The sequence below is a fragment of the Lutjanus erythropterus genome, chromosome 3 (assembly GCF_056507025.1).
Source record: "Lutjanus erythropterus isolate fLutEry1 chromosome 3, fLutEry1.hap2, whole genome shotgun sequence".
NCBI classification, from domain to species: Eukaryota; Metazoa; Chordata; class Actinopteri; order Lutjaniformes; family Lutjanidae; genus Lutjanus; species Lutjanus erythropterus.
In genome coordinates this window covers 1,008,406-1,024,857 of record NC_139319.1, presented here as the reverse complement: position 1 = coordinate 1,024,857, position 16,452 = coordinate 1,008,406, and the positions used below count along the sequence as shown (strand labels likewise).

Here is a 16,452-nt window from a genome sequence, read left to right as displayed (position 1 = left end):
GTTCCATGATAACATATTGATTAACCTGAATATTCTGTGTGTTGAAAAATTATGCCAAAAATTATAAGAAAACTGACACAAACTGCTGAAAATGTTTCATTTGTGTGATTTTTATTTAAAACGAATCCATCACGGCTACACTGGACTTCTGCTACTGTCCTGTTGGTGACGAGCCTGACGAATCAGAGTCACCTGGAACTAGTCCCTATCTGAGAGCTGAGGTGAAGGTTATTTTCAAGTAAGAGGCTCAGATTTACAGTCTTTCCCACGTGACACGAAGGCAGCGCCATATTAAGACCTTCTCACCTCTTGTTTGTTTGTTCCCTTCCTGGTTTTTAAGTGCTACAACATACAGTACAAAGTGTTCTCCAGTTTCAGTGACGATGGAGAACCATTGCACCAGTGAACCCTCTGGACCTCGACACCACAGAGACCAGCTGAGGTCATTAGAGGCTCTGTTGATGCTCAGCCAAAGATTAGTGGGATCAAAATTCAAAATATACAGAGAAAATTAAAAGAATAGAAAAACCCCAGACTGCTGGATGCATCAGAAATACAAAGCAGTACATTCAGAAGGCATTAAGTGGTGCAACACATACAGCAAACAGCAATGAACAGGCTTAAAGGGCAATTCCAACATCTTATTGATCAGAAACTCAAATTCTGCTGGAGTCGTCCTTTCAAAGACAAGTCTGGTTATTTTTATATTTCTCTTTTTGAGATGATGAGATGATGAACATAACTCCTGACAAGTATTGAGTGTGTATCATAGCCGGTTAGAGCATCTGCATGACCCCTAAAAAAGACAACAAAAACAAGCACTCTGATAGGTTTTTACTCCCTGAACACACTGTGCTTTCAGCTTAGGATCAGTCTGCTTTTACAAATCCAAATTTGACGTATTCAGGCCTATATTTACTCTCCACACACTTTTACTGGCACAACAGCACTTTTTTGTTTCAAAAACAAAACATTTTGTAGAATTGTGGGAGCTGAGTCACAATTTGATTCAAGTCAGACTTATGTAAAAAAAAAAAAAGAGAGAACTTGAGATTCACTTGACTAAGATAAAAGACTCGACTTGGTATTCATGACTTGACTTAGACTTGAAACTGACTCTAACTTGGGTGATTTCTAGTGCAATTCATGCAAAAATTATGACGATAAATTATTGAACTATATTATTGAATTATTGACTCTGCTGTGACCTACTTGGTCTGTCATGGAGGGGGCGGGTCCAAAAACAATAAATCTGGTCACAAAAAAAGGTGCGTCAGTGTTTCTTATGTATTAATGATTCAAACGCAGTGCAGCATTTACATTTTGCATTTTAATTTGACATTTTTCTTTGAATGCATGATGTGAATTCTGGTGCACGTTTGATATAAAAAATAAAGCTTTGGAAATAAAAAAAAAGGAGGAACAGGCACACAGCTGCTGTTCAGCTATTTACACCTGACCCCCCATTTAAGTTATCAACAGGGACAAATCCACCATTATTCAGAGGTAGTAGGATTAGTCCATGTACTACATAACATGACAAGTTTATGTTCATTATTACCAACAGTTATGTTGTTATACATTAGTGCCAATTTGACAGTCAGAAATATTTCAAAAGTAATATAGAAGTTCATTTAAATATTTTCTTTTTATTTATGTTAACTGACTTTCATTTGGATCAGAGGGAATTTATGATGCCTTTTGTACAGGTGCACTGACATAGTGATGTTGATTTAAATTATTATTTTAGGAAGTAAAAAAGTGGCACCAGATTATGGTTAAGAAACACCTTTGAACAACTACTTGGATCTCTTAGATCTTCATATGTTTTAAGAGGAGATTTTCTGTTGTAATTTGTGTGATGTTTACCCCTTTTTTCTCACAAAATGCCATATTCATATTCAATCATCAATACTTCTTGTCTCTCATTAAGAACAAGTTGAAGCCGCAAATTGAGTTTGTTCTTGTTGCAATTTGTGTGAGTTGCACCAAATGTGGATTAATCCGCCGGTGAAAATAGCCCTCAACAAATGCACCATTTGATAAAAACTACAGCGAACAGCTGTTTGAGGAAACTACTGAATGAAACTACACATTTACATCTTCAGCAGGAACCAGGGGGCTTGGAGCTGAGAGCTGCAGGCATGCACATGGGGTTTGTTGAAGAAACAGAAAAATATAGAAAAACACCAGACTGGCCCTTTAAGTTTGAGGCGGGGACATGTGAACGGGAAACAGTTCAGATATTTGCTTTGCTGAACCTCAGCTCTGGTTTCATCTCACTGTCTCGCTGCTGAAAGACCTGAAAAATAAGAATAAAATAAAATAAAATAAGATTTCAGTGGTGGAAAATAATGACTGTAAACAGTGTGGACAAAAAAAAAAAGACTTTGTACACAGACCACCACTGATCAATACTGTACCTGCACATGTTCACCTGGACAGGTATCATTTCAAACAGCAATAATAACAATAAATCTGCAACAAAAATAAAAAATGAAAACACATTCTGTTCTGTCAGCTGTAAATGTGTAGAAAGATTTAAGGAGTTTTACAGTTTGTGTTTGAACCACCTGAAATGTTTTTTGACTACTGACATCGTTTCCAACAGCTCCAGTATTATTGCAACAGTTTGAGCATGAGCCAGCAGGAGGAGGATCTTAACGATTCTGATTCCACTTATCGATTCCGGGTGTTATTGATTCTTAATTCTGATTCGTTGAAGGCCAACAGGTCACATGCTTATTTCAATTTAATTAAAAACTATTTTGATAATTGTCATTTTTCATGCAAAATCTTTCATGGTTCCAGCGTGACAAACGTTTAATTACTGAAATAATTTGATTTTGGATATCTGCTGATACCATACTGATACCAGAGCTCGTTTTTCTTTCTTCTTCTTCGTATTGTTATGATGATGATTGTTATTAGCATCATCAATGCTTATATTATTATTGTTTTATATATCATATTTGTAAGGTTACACGAGGCTGAAACTGACCTTCTGTGTCAGTTGACGTTGATGGACTGTCATCTAAGAAGTTTGTTTAGTGTTCATGGCATCCTGTAGGATTCTGGCTTGTGAGGTTCATATACCAGTGCTGAGAGACAGCCCTCATTTGCATAATCCCCATGATGCATTGCTTAGAGTTTAAGTTTGCATTCATTATCCCCACCACACTCTATGTGCGGCTAATACTAGCATACTGTCATAATAAATTCCACATTGTAGCAGCGTAACTTAACAGTAATTGAAGCAAAATGCCAGCCGAAAAATACGTGCTATGCAAGGCGAACGTGAGTGCAAGTGAAAACAGCACAGGAATCGATAAGCGGAATCGATAATTCAGATTCTTAGTAATTCATTAAGAATCATTCTATCGGAACCGGTTCCACTTTGGAACCCTTTTCAGAAGGTCATAAGCATCACACTTCCTCAGTGACACAACCAACACGTTTCACTCCCTCGTTGTTCTTCACGTCTCATTACCTCGACTGGAAACTGTGCAGCTCACAGCATCAAAACTAAAGCTGTGACTCAAGGTGGAGATGAAGTCACTCATGAAATGTTCACAGCAAAACGTTCAGTGCATCGGACATCAGGTCACCGTGACCGGAGGACATAAAACTTAACTTGTGGCAGAATGATGCTATGCTAACATTAGCCTCATTTAACCAAGCTATCTGTTTGTGTCGACCAGCGTCCTCAGAGGTACTGGCACGAGGCAGCTACAGGCATGATTTCAGGTGCGCCAACAGCAAGAAGCGTCCATGGAAACGAAATGCTTGATGAGTAGTTTGGTACACAGAGAGCTGTGGTACTGTTGTAGCAGGTGAGCTGCACAGGTAGAGCAGAGGTAATGTTTCATCGACTGTTTATTTGCACTGCAGAGACCAGATGACTGTTAGCAATCAGGATAAAGCAAAACACCTGATGATAAGTTTAAAGTTGCTTAAGTTGCTCCCAAAAAACCTTGAAACCTGATTAAAGACTCGTCAGGTTCCTCCAACAAAACTCTGAATCAGCTTTAATCCCGTTTGAAGTTTCGATTTTGATGTTTCAAAATTCTAGGCTTCTGGAATAATGTGAAGAGCAGGTAAACAGTGATGAACCTGGTCTGGCTCCAGTAGTGTCAGATGGATCTTAATGTTAGCTCTCATGTTAGCCTCGCCGTTAGCTCTGGGTCAGTGAATCACTGAGGGGTGAAACCTGCTGAAAATCTGTGCCATCACTCGTTTTAATATTTGGTTTCACTGGCAAACATTTAGTGATAATAACATTAAATAGTAAGTGTGTTGAGTACAATAAGGTGTATTTTCTCTGAGTCATACAGCAGTTAGCAAAGAGTAGTGCTGAACACAAGATGGCCGCCGTCACTCGGTGGGGCGTCCCTCTGTGGAGAAGAGGAGCAGAGATATTCTCCTCAGTGTGTTTAAGGATCACTGGAAGTCGTTCACAGCCTGAGCTCGTTGGCCACTTTGGAGGCGATGTTTTTGAAGGCGATGGACGTGCCGGAGATCCTTTTGAATCGCACGCCGTTGAGCGAGAGGCGGGGCAGCTTGCACACCTCAATCTCCCACTGGACCAGAGTGTCCTGCCGGGCGTCGCCGTGCACACAGAACAGCAAGTAGCGCTCACGCTGCTCGTAGTCACAGTTGTTGGCATCCAGAACCCTCCGGATCTCTTTCATCATGTCCCCCGGCTCCATGGAGGACGTGGTCTTCATGCTCCAGGTGAAGCGCAGAGAACGAGGCTTGGAGTCCCGGCCTTCGTCTTTGGACTCACCTGACAAACTCCTGGAGGGAAAAATCTAATGTTACCTGTCATGTTTAATCTCGGACTGTGACGTCTATAAAATGTCAGGAAAAGGTGAAAAATGTCATTGCCAGTTTTTAAAGGCCAAAGGTGGTGTTTTAAATGTCTCTCACATCTCATCATGACATTCAGTTTAATGTGATAATAAACAGAAAAAAATTGAATTTTTTTTTCAAAATGTCTCTTAAAACAGGTAGCTGAAATGTGCTCTCAGAGTTTATCCATGAAGAAAAAAAAGATTTCCAGAAGCAGCAGCTCTGCACACTTCATGTCATGTCATGAATGTATCTTTGCGGAGAGTTAAAATAAAACTCGATAAATACAAACGTCACATCTGTCTGAACAGCCCGTTAAGTTTAAGACCAGCACTGTGTACTTGTGTTGTGTGTGGAGACTTCACCCCTCCACGACTTCCTGAGCTCTTACTGACCTGCGTACGAACTTGGAGGTGATCTTGCCGATGAGGGAGGTGGAGGTGCCGCGGCGGGGCGAGGCCAGCGTTGCGGCGGCGTGCTGTGACAAGCTGGGCGAGGCCGGCGGGCCGTTGTAGGTGGCGGGTCGTCGGTCTCGAAGCTGAGCGCCGTGGAAGGTGGAGCGGCTGGAGGAGCCGCGGGGAAAGCGCGTCCGGTCCGGCGTGGTGCTGCTGCTGGTGCTGGTGACGCTGAAGGCTGACGGTGAAGACGGAGGCTGCTGGGGGGAGCTGAGGGGGGAGGGGCGACACTGTTAACACAGCGACATAAACACGAAACACGTCACTGCTGCGGGGACGGACAGTAGTTCTCTGATCACCTCTGATACTCCGCGTTGTCATCGATGGGGGGCAGGCAGGACTTCATGGGATGCCCCGACGCTGACATGGACTTCACATGACGGGGCCGTGTGGAGGAGACGGTTGCTCCCGGCGATGGGGTGGGAGACGCTGCAGGTACCTCAGGTAGACTGACAGAGAGAGAGATTAGTTATTGACCTAGAGACTAACAGAAAGTGATCCATGAAAACTCCCAGAATTCTTCTCACCTGCTGTCCTTCCCGTTGGGAACAGCAACTGAGTGGCGATCCGCGCTCGTCCGCTCATGAACGTACGTGTTCCTCCGTGTTATGCTCTGAAACACACAGACAGTCTGTTGAAGCAGTCAGACAACAGGCAGCCAGAAGGGCTGACAGCGCCTCCCAGAGTTCATTACAGCCACGACATCGACAAACATCCTGATGACGTATCTGTTCGTAGAGCGGGCGCCACCACCAGATTAATTTAAAGATGAGTTACTCTGTTTAAAATGACTAAGAGTCAGAGTTTAAAATTAAGCAAAGCTCTGCTGCACGATTAAAAAAGAATCTCAGCTGAGTAAATCCAGGTTTATTTTGGAAACTGAAATGAGTGCAGTCAGTATGAGGATGCCTGTTTAATGAAATTAAAATGATTAAATGAATAAAAAATACATTTCTGTGCTGTTTGGACCTTGTGACTAAAAGAGAGAAGGGAAACCAGTGGCTGCTGTGTTCCTTAACAAAACATTTCATTGTTTGCTAACTTTAGTTAGCTAAAAGGTTAACAAAATGTTACGCTGTTTGATTTGATCATGTTAGTTAGCTATAAAGAGAAGAGTTACACTGTTTGAAAGCATAAAGAACTTAAAAGTTACTTTTTAAATTGTTTGCTAATATTAAATAGCTAAAAAGTTAACTAAACTCTACATTCTTGGCTAATGTAAGCTAGCTGGAAAGTTAATACATCAGATTAACTGGGTTCAGTCTGTCTCTTAACTGTGTTCTAGGAACTTGGCTGTTTTGCTCAGTCCGTCTCATAAAGGCAGACATTTTAAAAGTTGGCCGTCCTCAAGTGTAAGTTTAAAGTACTGTGTGAAGCACATGGAGCATTGATGAACAGAAGTTACAGCTGCCTGCGTGTCTCCCACAGCGTCTCTCTCAGTATGGAGACACTTTTCCAGCAAACATGAGTCGTCTGTCAGACGTGCACATCATATCTTTAATGTGTCGGTCAGTCCAGGATTATTCCTCCTTCCTACAATCATCTGCTATTAATGTTAATGTTTAGAACCTGTGGATTCATTGCAGAACCTCAGACGTCTGAACACTGTGAACCCGCCTGTGGAATAATGAGGGGGAGACACGTCGTTTTAATCAGGTGCTTTCATATGATTAACATAAGATGCTTTTTTTTTTTTTATTAATTTTTACTTTTCATTTCATTTTTAATTTTTGTTTTAATTTCAGTTAGTCGATTTGCTTGTTTCAGTTTATTTTTTGACAAATGGACAAAGACTACAACTAAAGACATTTCCTGTATATTTTTATTTTAGTTCATTTTCTAAGTATAATATATCATTGCAGTTTTTATTTTTATTTTAGTTAAGTAAAATGATTTTTTCACACATAGGTTTAGTTTTGAGTTTAGTTTTAGTTAATCTTGTTGCTTTGTCACTGAATCTCAGTATCACTGACCGGACGCTGACAGACAGCAGCTTATATTTGAAGTTTTATTGATAGGAACAATTCAGTGCCTGGATATTGATCGGGACATGTCCCTGCCGTCACTTCCTACTTCTGTGCTCTTGTCACTGACAGATCAACCTGATGTGTGACCTTAATCCTGGTTTAAACCTGGTGTCTGTACCAGGACCTGGTTCAGACCAGAATCTGAATCCTCTCACCCCTGAGGCTGTGGCTGACCTCCTGCGGTCTGGAGCTCCCATGGGTGACGGCGGCTCATCCTTCCTGTCGCTCTCTACGCTGTTGGCATGATAGCGCTTGGTGTAGGAGACAGGTGGGGGGATGGAGGGCGCCACTGAGACACAAGACAGAGAGGAGACAAAGTCTTTCTCCAGATCTAATTCTCATGTAAGCAAGAGCATGAACGCCGTCGTCATGTCCGGACAGAAGCTCACCGTGGTCGCTGAAACGCCGCTGCTTCTGAGTGGCTGACACGTTGCGAGTGTGGGCGGGGGACTGACTGGAGCCGCTGAGGTCGCTGCTGGGTCGTGACCTCTGCACCAGGTTACTGCTGGACAAAGACGCACTGCCTTCAAACTGGTGGAGAGAGACACAACAGAGGGTTTTGGGTAGATTCTGGCTCATTTACAGATGCTTTGGAAGCTAGCAGTTTCCCCCTGGTTCCAGTCTTTGTGCTAAGCTAGGCTAAACATGTCCTGACCTGTACTGGACACACAGATGCATAAATCCTGGAGGAGTCAGAGATGAAGACAATCTCACTAAACAGTCTATTGGAAGGTAACACACCTCAGCAGGTTTCCTCCCCAGCAGCAGGTATATTGCCGTCACCTCGTTGTATTTCTGACCCTCCAGCGCCTTCATCACTTCCTCCTGAGAGAAGCCCATCGTCTCCATCAGCTCTGATTGGTCAGAAAACACAAGATATGTTCAGCTTTGGTTGGTGCAAAAACAAGACTTACACACAGCAGAAACCTCCTGCAGTTCCTCCAATGACTTCAGGCTCTAAAAGTGAGTAAATCCCCACAGAGCCTCATATTAAAATGTCCAACTTACATGTTTAACATGTTCACAGCCTGGGACAAAGAACTCATTCTGTCTCTGTTGACAATTTCCTCGTTCATGACGACTGTACAGAGCTGAATTTTTATATAACTCACACATTTAAATGATATTAGATATTAAAATTAAGGATAATTAAAGGCGTGGCCTCTTTGTCTGACAGGTGGATGCTGTAACAGTTGGCTAATGGCTGGGTGGCTGCTTCATTCTGCTGGTCCAGCTCCACACACTCCACCTTTTAGACCTTTGTTTGTTTATTTGTGCTTCATAAATGCTGTGAAACAATCAGGAAGTAAAACTTTACTTCTCTGATTCACCTGCTTTCTACCAGCCGCCTCTCCACAGTCAGTCTCAGACTCAAGGAAGAAAATACTGATGAATCACAGCATGTGAGTATAAAGTGTTCGTCTGCACAGTCTGAGCACAAATTTGTGCACATGCCTTGATTGTGAAAGAGGCCTGCTGTCTCCTCAGCAGGGCTGTAGTGATTAGAAAAGGCAGGTACACTGTAAACTATGAGTCTCCCAAATATTAGACCAGTGTTTCCCAGCCTTTCACTGGAGCCCCCTTCTAAGAAAAGCTGAGCATCACCAAGACTGGTGTTTATCAAAACTGTGTGTGTGTGTGTGTGTGTGTGTGTGTGTGTGTGTCTGACCGATGCGTTTGAGGTCATTAAAGTCTTGTTCTGGTTCGAGGTAAGATTTCAGCTCCTTGTCCTCGTAGCCGATGTTCATCCATCGATCCTTCATGATTTGCTGAGAATGAGACCAAGAACATGAACAACAGCAGCTCTTTAATTAAGATATGAAACGTTCAGGGCCGTATGTTAATCACTGCGAACACACAGCAGGTGGTCTTGGGAGCAGAGACTGTGTGAGCGTCTTTACCTGCAGACTGCCCCGTTTCCCCGGGTTGAGGACCAGCAGCTTCTTCAGCAGGTTCTCACAGTCAGTGGACATGTAGAAAGGGATCCGGTACTTTCCTCTGAGAACACGCTCCCTCAGTTCCTACACACACACACAGTGACATGTTAGCATGTCTGATGTTAGCATGTCTGAGGTTAGCATGTCTGATGTTAGCATGTGTGATGTTAGCATGTCTGATGTTAGCATGTCTGAGGTTAGCATGTGTGATGTTAGCATGTCTGATGTTAACTGCTGTTAGTATCAGAAGAAGGTCCCGACCAGGAATCATCTCATTAAAGTTATTTTTTTGTAAAAAAAAAGCTTCACTATCTTCTGACTTCCACTTCTGATTAGCTAGCCAGCTAACTAATACCCGTTTTCCAAACATGAGTCAAGATTCTGCCTAATCCTTGCCTGAATTTTCACACTTCACTTCTTTATCACACTTTAATTACTGTTTAACTTAGAAAGTTTGCGACTGGGCAGGCTGCCATCATTTCCTGCTGAACAGATGAGCTAAAACCAAGCTCCGCCCAGCTCGCAGTACGTCCACGCTCTTTTCGGTACAGAGCATGTCCTGGTTACAAAAAACAAGATGGCGACCCCCATAATGATATGATAATAAACATAAGACTGGGTGACGTTCACACTTGATGCCAACCATTGAATTTCCAAAAGTAATAACAAATCAATCAATACAGACGAGGGCTGGGCATCGTTTAAAAAAATGGACTAAAGGACTTCCTTTAATAGTTTTAATCCCTCGCTGTACCACCTGCTTGTGAAGGCGGAGTCAGACATGATGTCTGCAAAGTATCTGCGCCTGGTTAATGACGCTTCGGCCCATTTTGGTGACTTCCATGTTGAACCAATTCACTTCTGAAGGCACATGAAGATGCTGGAATTACTCACCACTCACCATTTTACAAAATCACTATGATGCACTGATCACCAGCCAAACATTTCATCACGATGTTACAGATCATTATGTTATTCACTCTCACTTCAGTGCAGCACTTCATGAATTATATTCAGATGATCTCTGATGGCCTGGAGGTCTGAACATCTCACCTGTAACTGTGAGGTCCAGGGTTCAAACTCCCTGTTGCCAATTCTACCTGCCAACAGCGTTGCAGTTGATGCATGTGGTGTGTTTTCAAGTGCTTCTAGTCAATTCAATAATAAACACGACAGCATATTTTAAGAGAAATTAGAGAAAGTGAAGCAATTGTGGAGCTTGGTGATGTGGTGGAGGCAGACGCTGGTCGCTCTAAATCTGTAGTTTCAAAACTTTACCAGAGAGTCAAGCAGAGAATTAAATGATAAAATATGCAGTCAGCGATGGACAACATGTGAGAGAGAAGTTCTCCTGCATCCTGTTCTATGTATGAGCACGAGGTCGGTGGGAAGGACCTTGTTCGTTTCTTTGTCACGCCTGAAGTGAAGACATATTTAATATCAACGAAACATTCATGCTGGACAAACTGTGGTGAAGACACGTGTGTCGCTTTATCTGGCTGATCAACCAGAAGGAATAACAGGAAATGACAAATACTTCCTGAAAATATTAACAGCAAAAAAAAAGAGTAACTCATAAATAGTGACACACTGACAGCAGATAATTGGATTAAAATCTTTAAAGAGGTTCATGAGATGGACAAACTGACTTTCCTTCTGAGATTGAGAAAATCTTCAAATACCACAAGATGGACAAAGTGGATAAAATATTTGTCAGAATAATTAAGTGGCTGGTGACTCCGCCCCTTTTTTCCTCTTTTATCTTCATCCTTCAGTACTCTAACAATATTGTAGAGTTAGGTACAAATTATGAAGTGATGTATAAAGACCTGCTGGACAGATTCCATAATACATGTTGGTTAGATTGAAGTTTTGTTTTTGTTTTGTTTTTTTTGGCAAAAACATATTCTATAAAATTTAAAAAAAAACAGAAGAATCTCGATGCTCACAGTCCAGTTGAATCCTTCTTTGCTGCTTATGACTCTTTTTTTTTCATATCTGAAAAGTGTTTCTGTTATTTTGTCCACCCTCTGATGTACCTTCAGGTTCTGTCCGTCGAAGGGCAGCGAGCCGCTGACCAGCGTGTACAGAATCACTCCCAGACTCCAGACGTCCACCTCCGGCCCGTCGTACTTCTTCCCCTGCAGGATCACAGAACCACGTTACCCAGCAGCCCACTGCTCTATAACACACTTTACTGTCCTGATGTGCTGCTGTTCCACTATATCATCAAGAGACCTTCACATCAGGGAACAGGACCAGGATCTGAGTGCGCCGGACCCTAAGGTCCAGTACCTGGGCACGGATCAACAAACTGGTCCACTTAAAAAAGAGGTCTCGGTTCACATGGTGGAGTGAAACTGACTGACCCAAAACAAACCGCTATTTAAAACATGACGTCACAAGTGTCCCGTTCAAACATGGCTGCTAAAGGATCTCCAGTACAGCTGTGGCCTTTCAGTCGATCAATAATTATTTCAATAATCGTGGTCCACCCTCACCTCTTGTGACACGTGTCTGATGACAAAACGCAACACTTCAAAGACGACACGCACAGACGTTACATCACATCTGGTGCCATAAAGGCTTTTATCTTTTTAAAGAAGAATCATAAAACAGATCATTGACTTCATGTCCGGACATGAAATCAATGAGGCTTGGATTTCACCAGACGAGCATCATGGAGGCATTTGATGTTTTATTTTTTGGTTGTTTTTTTTTTTCACATTTAAAAACTGGTCATCATTCACTTCCATTGTTTGGGAGATTCTTCCTGTGAAACTCCAGCAGAGTTTTGTGGACTAAAAAACTGAGACCTTCAGTCAGCGTGAGGGCGAGGAGATAATGAGTGAACTTAAGGTTTGGGGTGATTTTATCCAATAATGTCTGTTTTAAACTTTATTTGTATGGCTTTAATAAGAATAACTTGGAAGTAAATACATGTATTTAAAATAAAATGTTACTTAATTTAATGAGTGGGTGTGTGCTGTATGATAAACAGTTACTTTCACATAAATTATTGAGGTACATGTTCTCCCTTGTTTTGTCTCAGATGTACATTTAATTAACAGATAATATTCTTTAAATCCCGACATGGTTACACTCTTTTTACCGTCTTTCGTCTTCCTCTTCTTCTTCATCACATCTTACTTAAAAATCACAACGAGGCCTCTCGAACATGTTGATGTGTTTTGATGGAAACAGTGGAGAGCTAAAGAGCTAAAGACGATGTGATGTTCTGTACATTCAGACAGAAGCTACATGCAGCTGTGATCAGCTGCAGACTGATGTGTTGTTCTGCAGGTGTGGTGGGCGGAGCTGAATGTTCACCTGGAAGAGTTCAGGAGCAGCGTAAGGAGGAGAACCGCAGAACGTGTCCAGCTTGCTGCCCAGAGTGAACTCGTTACTGAAGCCAAAGTCGGCTATTTTGATGTTCATGTCGGCGTCCAGCAGAAGGTTCTCTGCCTGAGATACAAACACAGATTTCAAACTTTTTATTTACCAATAAATTATGGTACAAACGGCCAAAGCACCAAAAATATAAGATAATCTTAACATTCAGTGGTTCACATCCATCACACTTCACTGCTTTTACCGTCATCATGTGTCATGTTTCATGTTTTTGGACGGTAAAACAGTCCCTCCAGGATTTCAGCTTTTTGTGACTTTTGCAGCCTGAGTGACTGATTTCATGGAAGCGTTTGTAAAAATTGTGATGCATGTTGCAATGTTTTTAAGCAAGTTTTGCAATGAAATTGTGGGAGCAGGTGAAAACTGAAAAAAAGTGTGAATGTTTTTGTTGTTTAATTTATTAAAAATTAAGTCAAAGGCAACGTATTCAGAGAATAAAAACTGTTCTCAGTAAATTACAAAAATGATAACAAAATATGATTTTTCTGTCAATGAAGAAGTGCAGCCTGGGTTTATTTCAGCAGCACAGAATTATAAATGGTTTGTCAGTAACAACGACAAACGTTGTGATAAAAATGAAAAATGAGAGAGAAAAGAATAAAACATTTAGCTGCTTCATTGAGACGTGCATGTAGGATGTCTGCACAGTGATGACTGGTCAGATTTGCAGAAAAGTTGCGTCGACTGAACAGAATTTCCAGGTTGAATTCATGAGGATTGATCAGACAGAGAGGCGGAGTCATGTCAGACAACACGATCAGTGTGTTTCTATTAAAAACACAAAATAATCTCAATTCACAGTAACAACCAATCATTATCTTTCCAGTTGGTAAAAAAACAAAAGTTTCTGACATCATCTAAATTTTCTAGAATGATTTTTTAGGGTTTGTTGTTTTAAAGCGGGAGTCAAAATCCTGCAGGTCTGGAGCCACATGTGGCTCTTCAGCTCCTCTCCGGTGGCTTTGGAAAAAAATTATATATAAATCAATAAGGGTCATTTATTTTTTAACATCTTAATTCTCATTATCATTGTTGTTTCAAGATAATGTACTGCAATAGATTTTTGAGTTCAAACTCTTAAATCTTGAAAAAGTTTTACTAGCTGCTGATCTTTTGCTCAGATAATTTACTTTTCTTTTTTAGATAAACTTAAATCTTTGACTTTTAAAAACCAACCAAAATTGTATTTAAGAAAATTCTAGAGTAAATTCATTCAAGTGAAAGTGAATGATGGTTAAATTTTAATATTTGCAACAAAAAACATTTAATTTTCAGGCACCAAAATAATGATAAATCAGGTTCACTGTGAACATTTTTTTAAATTCAAAGATTCGAGTTTATCTAAAGATGAAACGTAAATGATCTCAACAAAAGATAAAAGGACAGCGGCTCCGGACAGATATATTTTTTCATCCTAAAGGTTGCAGACTCCTGCCTTAAAGCAACACTGTACCATAATGATAAGACATGAAAAAAGTTATTGCTTGAAACTTGAATAAATTTTATTGTTATTGACATGTGAATGAAGTCTTTTCATCGGTTTGTTTGTCTGTGTGACGTTCAGATCAACTGTGATCAGCCTGTAAGAAACAGGACAGTCAGTCACACGTCAGTGTTTGATCAGCTGCGTCACATTTAAATGTCTGTTTTCAGTTTCCTGCTGTGTGTCTCTCCTGACAGACAGCAGACGTTTGTTGTGTTGCTGCCATCACCGACTCACTGCTCAGTGAATTAAAAGTTTTAAAGGCATTTCAGTTCATCTTATATTGACTGAACCGTAAATAACTCTGAATACAGAAATGTCATGGTGGGAATCTGTGATGTTACTGCAAGGCTACATTTACATTTTAATAGTTTTCCATAACTTAATTATCAAATAAAGTACATTAATTCATTAAAAAACTTAATCAAACTTTACTCATCTATTAATAATTAAAACTCTGCTTCTGGTTTCTTCACTGTGATTGAGGATGTGTTGTGTGTAAAGGGACAAAAATGGGTTTGACACCTAAAGGCAACACTGTACCAGAGAGGGTTAATGATCAGAGTGTGTGTGTGTGTGTGTGTGTGTGTGTGTGTGTGTGTGTGTGTGTGTGTGTGTGTGTGTGTGTGTGTGTGTGTGTGTGTGTGTGTGTGTGTGTGTGTGTACCTTGAGGTCTCTGTGTACAATCCTCTTCTGGTGACAGTACTCCACTGCTGACACAATCTGTCAGAAACACAAAGAGACACACAAGGAGGAGGAGGAGGAGGAGGAGGAGGAGGAGGAGGAGGAGGAGGAGGAGGAGGAGGAGGAAGAGGAGGAGGAAGAGGAGGAGGAGGAAGAGGAGGAGGAGGAGGAGGAAGAAAAAGAGGGATTAGAAAGCAATTCTGAGTAAACACAGAACGAAACACTAGTGGAGTAAAAAAAATGTAACGTTTGTCCTGAAGGTGGCGCCAAACAGCAGCAAACATCTTCTGTACTGTGATGCTGAGATTCTCTGGCTGATGACCAGTGAAGGAAATGAAACAGACGAAATGGGACGCAGCCAAAAGGAAACCAAAGACTGCTGAGACTGACGAGATATCTCATCACATATGAAAAAAACGTCTGACAAAAATTTGCCACTCGAGGAAGAGAAACTGCCGGAATTGGACAGCAGAAGAAGACGAGGATGTGATGTAGCATCAGATACATCAGAGCTCAGCCGCTCAGGCACAGAGCGCTGCAGCCGGGACGCAGCGAGGCGGTTCACATGGACTCACGCCACAGCTGGAGCAGAGAGCACGCCAGTCCACGGGCCGCAGTGTTTCAGCTGGAGGGCGGGACACACCCACACACACACTGCTAGTTAGTTGATATTAAATCAGAAGCAGCGAGGAGGAGGAGCCGGGATGGAGGTCACTTACATCACGTCTTGCAGAGGACGCAGTACAGGAAGGCTAGAGCAGCTGAAATAAGGCGCCTTGTGTGAGGTTCACTGATTGGACGCTGAGATATCAGCTGGTTCCTGTGATCTGAGCTCGAACACAGTGAGAACTGTAAACGTTCTTATGATTCATCCTCTGAGGAACCCCACCCCCCCTTTTTAAATTTTCTTTTGTGTGTTGTTCATGTTGGGTGATTTTGTCTGATTATATATGTAAATGTTTTATTTTAAAAATCCAATAAGAAAAAAAAACACCGTTCAGATGAGCATTTTTATATTTTTTAAATGTAAATTCTATGTATATTTAAATATTTTTATGTTATATCTTGTTTTCCCTTCTCCATTTTTAATGCATTTTCTGCACATGATGTGTGCTTAAATTATAGTTTTATTTTTCTGTATTTTTAACTCCTGAAGCACCTTGTAACGCTGGTTTTGAAAGGAGCTATGTGAATACTTTTCTATAATTGTTTTCATTCTTCTTCTTCTTCTTCTTCTTCTTCTTCTTATTATTATTATTATTATTATAACTGTATCATTGCACTGTAGCTGCAGTATTACAGTGACAGCTGTCAAATGACCACTGACAGGAGTTATTAATACTCCTGACCACCAGAGGGCAGCAATGACCAACAGTTCTCACACTTTTTCATGTCCAGGGCCCCGAAGGGCCCCTGCAATAGATTCACATGAGACCACGGGCCCCAGCTTGAGACAACTTGTTCTTAAGGAATCCACTCTGAGAATTTTTTTCATTTCAGGTTTGAAGGCAATAAAATAATTGTAGTCAATAAATTAACAAACTAAAATCTTTATAAATTAAAATCAATCAGAACGGCCGACACCATTTCTTTCCTCGTTCAAA

At 41.2% G+C, this 16,452-nt stretch overlaps 1 protein-coding gene across 1 annotated transcript in view; it reads right to left on the bottom strand.

The window, feature by feature from the left end:
* Positions 1-4,226: 4,226 nt before the first annotated feature.
* The window catches only part of LOC146329323 (serine/threonine-protein kinase MARK1-like), a 26,974-nt gene continuing 14,748 nt past the window's right edge, over positions 4,227-16,452 (bottom strand). Inside the window, exons 7-18 of the mRNA XM_084714567.1 lie at positions 14,831-14,887; positions 12,601-12,735; positions 11,310-11,411; positions 9,235-9,354; positions 9,003-9,102; positions 8,075-8,187; positions 7,723-7,864; positions 7,489-7,622; positions 5,834-5,919; positions 5,606-5,755; positions 5,247-5,516; positions 4,227-4,797 (exon numbers count right to left, since the gene is read on the bottom strand). Of these exons, the coding sequence (XP_084570693.1) occupies positions 4,455-4,797; positions 5,247-5,516; positions 5,606-5,755; positions 5,834-5,919; positions 7,489-7,622; positions 7,723-7,864; positions 8,075-8,187; positions 9,003-9,102; positions 9,235-9,354; positions 11,310-11,411; positions 12,601-12,735; positions 14,831-14,887 (1,752 nt within the window). The 3' untranslated portion in view covers positions 4,227-4,454. The remainder of the gene's footprint in view (positions 4,798-5,246; positions 5,517-5,605; positions 5,756-5,833; positions 5,920-7,488; positions 7,623-7,722; positions 7,865-8,074; positions 8,188-9,002; positions 9,103-9,234; positions 9,355-11,309; positions 11,412-12,600; positions 12,736-14,830; positions 14,888-16,452) is intronic.